At 42.4% G+C, this 9,983-nt stretch overlaps 1 protein-coding gene across 1 annotated transcript; it reads left to right on the forward strand.

The window, feature by feature from the left end:
• The first annotated feature begins 1,876 nt into the window (after nucleotides 1–1,876).
• LOC123990839 (POU domain, class 3, transcription factor 2-like) lies at nucleotides 1,877–5,229 on the forward strand. Its single transcript, XM_046291733.1, has one exon. The coding sequence runs from the start codon at nucleotides 1,986–1,988 to the stop codon at nucleotides 3,117–3,119; it is 1,134 nt and encodes a 377-aa protein (XP_046147689.1). The 5' UTR covers nucleotides 1,877–1,985; the 3' UTR covers nucleotides 3,120–5,229.
• The last annotated feature ends 4,754 nt before the right edge of the window (nucleotides 5,230–9,983 follow it).

Genomic DNA, 9,983 nt, shown 5'->3' on the forward strand with positions numbered 1-9,983 from the left:
AAATTAGTGGATCCTGCCTTTATGACTCTGTTATATTTACACTACTTGTCCAATAGATTTTTGTAGTCTTAAATTAAACGAAAAGCTAAAACAATCCGTGTCCAGGAATGACATGCTAGCTAGTGATAAAGCTATCTAATCCTGCTAGCTAGCAACAGATCTACTTGTTGTAACTCGCTCGCTAGCTAGAAAGCTGCTACATTACTATGGTTGCTGGGTTGTAAATTGGGAGAAATTTTACAGCTTGCTAAATAGTTAGATTACAAATAAATAAATACTTTACCCGATAATAGTGTGTCAGGGAGATCTCTCTTGAGCTGTCACCAGCTGTCTACTGCCTTAGGTACTGATAAATTGATTAGCAGAGGTGTTGAGCAGAGAAAGTACCACAGATAGTACACAAGTTTTGATTGGTTTACAGTTTAGTACTAGACAGTGTGTGCCTGTCCAGACAGAGAACATAAAAATAAGTAATTAGAAAATTGCAAGAATTGACATTGCCAACAAATAGAAATGTGTTCAGAATAAATGCACATACACACAATATATCAAAACCAGCTCCTCCCTAGACAGAGATGATCTTCTCAAAAACTAAAGCAGGTAGCTAGCTTGATATGGCCCACCACCTATTTGGATCCACATTAGCTTTTGCAGAAGCAGCAGCTACTCTTTCTGGGGTCCACAAAAAAAAAACAAATGACCTGAAGAGTAATTAAACATTGACAGACAACAACAAAACACTGATAGACAACGACAATCACACAAATGTCAAATACAATAATATAGAAACAATACAACAACAAAAATTATACAAACAAACTAGCTAAAATAATACAAACTAGCTATTGAACTACCTAGTAGGCTACTGTGTATGGGGCGTGTATTGGTACCGGGTTCCAGTGTGGGTGCATGAATTGCGAAGTTTACCAAACAGGCACAGAATATAGGGGCACTGTGGGCGCCAGTGGGTTAGAGAGGATATTTATTCACCACTCTCTCCTTGGCCCCGAGGTGCCCTCTTCGCTTGCCTCCTTTTATTTGCTGTGTCGGCCGAGCAAGCTGCTCGAATGGGCCCTTTGGAATGGAACGAAAAGAAGAGGCAAATGCAGCTGTGACGTGGGCGTTGTTGTTCCATTCAATGCGCTCGCTATGGCAACGGGGCAGAGGGCCGGGAAAAATGCGCCCCTTCTCTTTGGACAGCATCGCGAGAGGCAGCTGGAGGCTCCGTGACAGTTAATATCCCACTGCTCTGAGCGCAAGTCCCCATAAATACAGGTCTACACAAAACAAGGATTTTCTCAAAATGCAACTCTATAAAAAATGAAAATGTAAAAAGATTATACTGTTTGGTGAATAGGTCTAGGCTATATTTATGCCAGGTCGCAGTTGTAAATGAGAACTTGTTCTCAGCTAGCCTACCTAGTTAAATTAAGGTGAAATAAAATACAAATATTTGAGAAAAAAAATATAAACATTTGCACAAATGATATAGCCCATGGTTCTTACGAATTTTTACGCATTCAGTTTGTGGATGTTTCTCACAAAAAAAATATTAATAGCCTACTTATTCAGGATACATTACATTAATCGAACATACTAATAAAAGTTTATCCGAAGGTAAAGTTTAATGACTCGTTTTTTCCACTGAGATAAGAGTATATCCAGTGTTTCTCAGTCAACCCCAGCTTTTCACTCTGCCTTGTAGTTTGCAGCAGGACTGCCAGTATTGTTGGGGCGAGTGATAGGGGCTTCTATAGAACCTCCCGTGACCAATGAGCGTGGTGCTGTCAGGGGTAACCACATCTGTCAACCGTTCTTGGCCAATAAAGAGCGGAGCGAGGCGGACCTCAGGTGCGCGCCTCTGCGTCCCCTTGGCACGGCGCCAGGGAGAACGAGAGAGAATCCTAGCTGCCCCGTGGCGGAAAAGAGTAACTGTCAAAGGCAGCTTCTTTAACAAGAGAGCTATCACTTCGGCTCGGAGAGTTATGGCGACCGCAGCGTCCAACCACTACAGCGTCCTGACTACCCCCAGCAGCGCGCCGCCGCCGCACTCGGAGTCCGGGAGCATGCAGCAGGCAGCGGCGTACAGGGACGCGCACACCCTGCTCCAGAACGACTACACGCTACCCGGCAGCGGTCATCCCCTCAGCCACGCGCACCAGTGGATAACGGCTCTGTCGCACGGGGACGGGGCTCCGTGGCCGTCGAGTCCCCTCGGAGAGCAGGACGTGAAGCCAATTCTACAGAGCGACCGGGAGGAGCAGCAGAATTCCGCTAGTCTACAGCAACAGCAGCAGCAGCAGCGACATCCTCACCTAGCGCACCAGGCGCATCACGACGCCAGGGCATGGCGAACGAGCACGGCCACCACGCACATCCCCGGTATGGCGACGTCTGACGGCCAGAGCCTGGTGTATTCCCAGTCTGGGTTCGGCCTGGGGGGAGCAGAGCAGATGCACCACCACTCCTTGCGGGACGAAGACCACCACAGCCACAGCCCGCACCTGAGCGAGCATGGAGGTGGGGGCCAGTCGTCTCTCTCGCACCACCAGCACGGGGGACACCCCGACCACTCGGACGAGGACACGCCAACTTCAGACGACCTGGAGCAGTTTGCCAAGCAGTTCAAGCAGCGGCGCATCAAACTGGGCTTTACCCAAGCTGACGTGGGGCTAGCGCTCGGGACCCTGTATGGAAATGTATTTTCCCAGACCACTATCTGCAGGTTCGAGGCGCTTCAACTAAGCTTCAAAAACATGTGTAAACTCAAACCACTGCTTAACAAGTGGCTGGAGGAGGCGGATTCCACCTCGGGGAGCCCCACCAGCCTGGATAAGATCGCGGCGCAGGGGAGGAAGAGGAAAAAGAGAACCTCCATCGAGGTGGGCGTCAAGGGGGCTTTGGAGAGCCATTTTCTCAAAAGTCCCAAACCCGGCGGTGCAGAGATCACCTCCATAGCGGACAGCCTGCAGCTGGAGAAAGAAGTTGTGAGGGTTTGGTTTTGTAACAGACGGCAGAAAGAGAAGAGGATGACGCCCATTGGAGGACAGTTACCTGGAACTGAGGACATGTATGGGGACACACCACCTCACCACGGCGCTCAAACCCCTGTACAATGATCTGAAACTTGTTATAGTAAACACACGGATCCCTAAAGGATATGAATGACCTTTATGTTTCTCTGCCGGGCCAGTTAGCATTGGACTGTCGCCAGTGCTAATTTTGGACCTATGGAACACAGTGGGAATACCGAGTGTTGGAACTAAAGCACTACACCCCAGACACAGCGAGAGCTATGTGGAGTTTTCATGCAGTGGAGATGCTACGCGCAATAACGGCTACATGGACCGTGTTTGGTGTGTGTGCTAACCAAAAAAAGGTTAAATATCATTGACATCAAATCGATGTTATGGCCAAGACGTGTAAAAAAAGAAAGACAGTATAGGCTGTGTGCACGAGCCTACCCGCGGGAAACAGGCATACAAGTTGCAGCCGACAGTCGGTAAATAAACGCCATCTTTCAGTCATAACAAAAGCAACAGGGGTTTAACACGGTCGAAGCTCAATACACCTGCTGAACCATTTAATACTAGCCAGTGCCATCACCAGCGTATTATTATTTAACCTATTCGTATTGTTATTATCAATGTAATATTATTATTATTATGTTTCTACCACAAAGGCAAAGCATATACCATGGTTATACTGTGTATTTCCAGAGTCATAAGGCATGCATACATGGGAAAAGGGACATGGGATATATTGAGATGTATTTTGAGATGTATTTAATCAATAAATCAATATGATCAATATTTAATCAAGTTAATTTTAATCAAACATTTGTCATAATTAGTTTCAGTTTGACTAACTAGCCTATATTTGAATTGCAGTTGGTTAATGACCATAAAAAATAGTAAACACAGTAGATAATACACTGTCAACAACATATTTACCAAGGGACAATATCTCAGTTATATATGTGGTCAGATTTTATCCAAATAATCTAACCCATTTTCTTCATAAACATTAAACTGTCATATAATAGGCCTAAATAATAATAATAATAATAATAACAATAATAATACAGTAATAATAATTGTGGCTTTTGTATGCCTTGGCAAGGCACACACCACGGGGTCAAAATAACCATGAAAATGAATTCATTGTATTTTCCCTTGACACTTCGTGACGTGTCCATCATCGTGTACATTTGACCGTTCTGCGCGACTTTTTACAGTAGGCTATGTGTTGTATTAGTACATTTATTTATGTGTTTCCAAAATGCTGTGACCAGAAAGACCGAGACTGTAAAGACCCATACCATATCACTGAAGCCTGCCATTTGCCTTCGTTTCGTAAGAAGAAAATAACGGAATATATATGTACCAGCTCTGTCTTCAGTGGCTCTAATTAATCTATACAATGATTAATTCACTAAGAAGAATTATTCGTGGGATGTAACTTTATTTGTTTTTGTATGGCTTTGTATGTTTGTTTGTTTGTTGAATTTCCTCTTGTAGACCAGTGCCAAAGCACAAACACGTGCACTTGCTCTTGTGCCACTCAACTTGTGATATGTAGGCTATCTGACAGCATGCAGGGTCGGGGTCAACTTTGGCAATTCCTGGACTAAATTCAAAACCAATGACAATAGTCCAAATGTGTAAGCTATTTCTAGAACTTGGATTTGAATTTGAATGGTGTCAGGAGGAGGCTGATTCGGGATTTGAAATTGAAAGACAGAAAATTGAATTAAATTCATGGGAAATTCTCCACATAGGCTACTGACAAAAAATGGATTACATTGGTATAGCAAATCTATACCCCCCCCCCCACACACACACACACACACAATCAAACTAGTCTAATATTTCACTGATAATACATAATAATACATAATCAAATGTAACATAAAATAAGCCTATGACACAAGTAGGCCTTGAATTAGTGAAAAGGCTCCCTAGGAAAATACTAATTGAGTAGGCCCACACATTGAATACAAAGAATTGGTGGAATTCAATTTAATTAAATTGTATTTCCTGTTATTCACATTCAAATGTAAATATATTTTCTTGACAATTCAAATTCAAACTCAAAAGGTTGGATTGGATGTGAGTTCATACGTATTCTGAATTGACCCCGATCCTGTGACTGATCAAAAGAAGGGGAAAATAAAATAAAAATTGCACAATTTCTATATTATGCTTTTTGTCATTAAAATGTATTTGTTTTTTATAATCCTTTTGTATTCTGTTCATATTATTTGAGCCTGACGAATGGATCACGGCTGTCACGCACAACGCTGTCGCAACAGGCTTGAGCGCACGAACCTGCGTTATAATTATGGATTTTATCAATCTGTCTTGGTTGCTTGCACAAAATGTCCTTCAGCGGTTTCCGATAACTGTATATTACCGCTGATTTGCACAGATATTGTCTTGGGAAAAGAAATCGTGTCGTTACAGAAGTAGCCTGTTAATAACATTTATACAAAAAATATTGTTCTTACTTCGACGTTATTTCTGTGTCCACTATTGGAGTCACCGTTTTCTACATGTTGCAAAGGTGTAGGCCTACAAAATAAACCAATTGCGACAGTTATAAAAACAATTTGCTTTTAGACGTCTTTATGGAGAATATACGCTTACAGTGTTTCTAAAAAGACCCGCATTTCTTACCTGAAATGCAATAAAATCGCAGAAAAACGATATGCTATTACAGGTTATTATGTGTAGACAATCGCACCAAACTTTGTGACCAGGACTCAACACACGGTCAGATAGCGTACCCTAAACTAGCAGTCATGTTTGAACGTATAGGCCCTTTACTAATCATTTCTCAAATTCAGTCAATAAAAAAAATCAACATTCTCGACCACCAATACATGAATGCGCTATTGAATAAATATTTAAACTGGTAAATTATCACTTTTGGTACCTTTCACTTTCAAAATGCCAATGACATCTTTTTTTGGAAAAGGAGAAAGACATAAGTGGCTATAGACAGGCTTACCGGGAACATCGGTGGGATTTTATTATTTGGGCCTATAAATTAAAGCTAATTCCAAATTTTGAGAATGTATGAACAGCAAATTATTATGTTGGGATGTAGGATAGTTATTGGTTGTATAGGAGTTTTTATCGTCGAAAACATTCCTGATTTCTGTATAATAGCTTACCATTTCTGCTTCAGGGTGTCCTGTCCTTTTGCAGTCTATGTGGTCCTACTGCCTCGGAGGAAAACACGGTGGGGTGCTGCTCCGTCAACCTCTAACAGCCTCAGAGTGCCATCTAGTGGACTGTACTGTGTATCGCTTCAAGTTTGGCTTGTGGTTCAAACAGCCTATTGCTTGCTGCTGTTTTTATCACTGAGCACTTACATCTCTGCAAGAGATGATCTCATCTTCTGGCTCACTCTCCTTTTTATATCCTTGTAATAATCTAATACAAAGTCATCTGCAGTCGAAGAAACCCTGTATCGAACAGAGAGAGAGAGGAGAGAGAGAGAGGAAAGAAGAGAGAAGAGAGAAGAGAGAAGAGAGGAGAGAGAGAGAGAGAGAGAGAGAGAGAGAGAGAGAGAGAGACTGCCCTCAGCGAGGTTAAACAGATCCTTGATATTGGCAATAGGACATATATGTCAGTTTGCAGGGATCTCTACACTAAAGTTACAGTAAGGGCAATGCAGCCTCCTGTCTTCACACACAGCATAGTTCATTAGGAAATGTAAGAAATACAGTATTTCAGTTGTGCAGAATATGGCCATACTGTTTGTATGCATGCGTTCACAAGAAAGAGAGTGAAAAGAGAAGTGTGTGTGTGTGTTTAAAGGAGAAGAGAGGAGAGGGGAGAGAGAAAGAGAAAGAGAGTGAAAAGAGAAGTGTGTGTGTGTGTGTTTAAAGGAAATAGACAGAAAGGGAAATAAAAAAATAAAAAGAGAGAAAACACCATTTATGTGTGTGGGAGAGAGAGGGGGAATGAGAGAGCGAGAGTGTGTGTGTAAACCCAGCTCTCTGGAGGACCCTGCTGCCTCGATTCTGTCCTATCAGCAGGCGACCATCTGCCCTGCTCCCGGCCCTCAAGCTCCTACAGGCACTCCCTGCATTATTCATGTCATTACACACACACACACACACACACACACACACACACACACACACACACACACACACACACACACACACACACACACACACACACACACACACACACACACACACACACACACACACACACACACACACACACACACAGAGTCCTCTGCCGCCGGCTCCAGCACTGTAGTCTGCCATCTCTGACTCACCAGAGCTTTATAATAATAGGATGCTGCTCCAGTGCCATTGTCTGAACTGGATTTCCCATTTCAAAACAGAGTGAGGCAAGACATGAGAGGGGAGAGCTACCCACTGTCTGTATGGAGAGACCCTTAACGGATTTCAATCACAATACGGCCACAGACTGAAAATGAGCCAAAGTCCTCCAAATCATATTCTTTAGCTCTTATTCTCTGTCTTTACCTTTCTGTTTGTCTGTCTCTCTGTCTTTACCTTTCTCCCTGTCTATGTCAGTCTTTCCCATCACCCCCCAGTCTTTCCCCACTCTGTTTTAGACCCTCATGCACCCCCCTCTCCTCACACATACATACACAAAGAAATGGGCAACCAGGCTAATCCTCTCATATTGTTGGCTTTTAGTATTGTCTTAGCACACTAAGAGGGACACTGAGACAGATGTGCGGGTGATAACACAAATTGATATACTCACAGTATATCACAGTAAGTGATGATAAGATATGTCTAGGGGACCTATGGAGTTGTATGACGTTGAGCCCTAGATGCTGAACACTGAGAGAGAGAGAGAGAGAGAGAGAGAGAGAGAGAGAGAGAGAGAGAGAGAGAGAGAGAGAGAGAGAGAGAGAGAGAGAGAGAGAGAGAGAGAGAGAGAGAGAGAGAGAGAGAGAGAGAGAGAGAGAGAGAGAAGAAAGAGAGAGAGAGAGAGAGAGAGACAAAGAGAGACAGAGAGACCAACAGAGAGAGAGATAGAGAGAGACAGAGAGAGAGAGAGAGACAGAGAGAGAAAGAGACAGAGAGAGAAAGAGAGAGAGAGAGAGAGAAAGAGAGAAAGAGAGAGAGAGAGAGAGAGAGAGAGGAGAGTGAGAGAGAGGGACAGAGAAAGAGAGAGAGAGAGAGAGAGAGAGAGAGAGAGAGAGAGAGAGAGAGAGAGAGAGAGAGAAGAGAGAGAGAGAGAGAGAGAGAGAGAGAGAGAGAAGAGAGAGAGAGAGAGGGGCAAAGAGAGACAGAGACCAACAGAGAGAGAGAGAGAGAGAGAGAGAGAGAGAAAGAGAGGGAGAGATACCAACAGAGAGAAAGAAAGTCAGACAGTATAGTACTGATAGCAGACCTAGGATTGCTAACTCTATCTATCATGCAGAGGTAAAACACAATAGAAACAAAAACACAATAAAAACTAAAACACAGGTAACCACAGTAAAATAAAATAAAAACACAGGTAAAACACAATAGAAAACAAAACACAGGTTACCCCCCAAAAAAACAATAATAAAAAATTAAAAACAGGTCAAATCCAATGCCATTTTCATTTCAAAATCACGCATGGTAAAATGAACACAGCTATATTTAATGAAATATTAGGAGTAATTCTTTTTCATACAGCCACTCATCTCTAGTGGTAATACATTCATAGGAAGTTCTTATCTATTATGTTACAGAGTTTGTCTTTTAGCTCATATACACATTTTCTTTTTTTTCTCACCTATATCCAGTATACACTATGAGAGTCCACACATGTTTCAGCACACACAACACAGACTGACTATGTAATATGGCTCTAGTAGTCTAATAGCACAGATCTCAACAAGGAAGTGAAACAATAGGACTGAACTCTGACCCCTGACCTTTGCTATCTGTAACGGAGTGGAACAAAGTTGGCCATAGACACTGATCTAAGGTCAGTTTTGCATGGCCCTCATGGTTAAGGTATAGATTAGAGGAGGGACAGCTGATCCAAGATATGTGACCATGGGCAACTTCTATCTAGTATCCTAAAGAGGACCCTGGAAAGCCTATGTCAATGGTAACGTTCCACTTGGCACAAAGCTAAGCGATGAGGTATGGTAGGATGAGGATGACACAATCGTTTTTTGGTTTGTTTTGAGAATAGATGTGTACTAGATAAGGGACATCATTCAGCATGCCCATTGGTAGTAGGGGTTTGACACGTCTACTGGGACAAATCAGAATCATCAAACATTATTTTGACATGTCACGATTCCACGATTGAAATTGAGATTACATCATAGTTTTGACAAACCAATGGCAACCCAGTTCCAGTAGAATAAGACAACTGCACACAACATAGACGTACAACGACACACAACTCATTACCGTGTTCAAATAGGAGAGAATCTGAACAAAGAACAAAAAACAAAAAACCTAATTGGCAGTATTAGAACAAACGTACAAAAATATATAAGAAAATAAATAGCTACAATTACATTAGTGCAAAAATAATGCCTCATAACATCCCCTCCCCTCCATAAATACACAAAACAAATAGAAAACAAATAAATAGAAAATAAATAATGTAGACTACATATAAATACATAAATAATATGCTGGCACTGGCTTAAGCGGCCAACACCAAGGCTGTGTCTCTCCCCTGGCTCTTATAAGTGAAGGCAAGAAACATGCAGACAGGCTATAGGGAGTGACACAGACAGTGACAGACTGGTATACATCATCTATACACAAAGGCTTGTGTATTACTGTGTAAATGCACACCATGGTACCCCATATGGAGGCGGACTCGGTTTTGTACTCAGATGTGGCGACACTTTCATTGTGCAGGAGAATTAAAGTTGCAATAAGGTTTGTAGAGGATCTTACTCATCATCAGCATCACCATCGTTACCATTACAATCAGCATTATCATCTTTGCATTACTAACCGCTCCTCCCTCCTTAGAGAA

This window comes from Oncorhynchus gorbuscha, linkage group LG12 (assembly GCF_021184085.1).
Source record: "Oncorhynchus gorbuscha isolate QuinsamMale2020 ecotype Even-year linkage group LG12, OgorEven_v1.0, whole genome shotgun sequence".
NCBI classification, from domain to species: domain Eukaryota; kingdom Metazoa; phylum Chordata; class Actinopteri; order Salmoniformes; family Salmonidae; genus Oncorhynchus; species Oncorhynchus gorbuscha.

Coding starts and splice junctions, on each gene's coding strand:
- LOC123990839 (XM_046291733.1), top strand. CDS start 1,986: ATGGCGACCGCAGCGTCCAACCACTACAGCGTCCTGACTACCCCCAGC.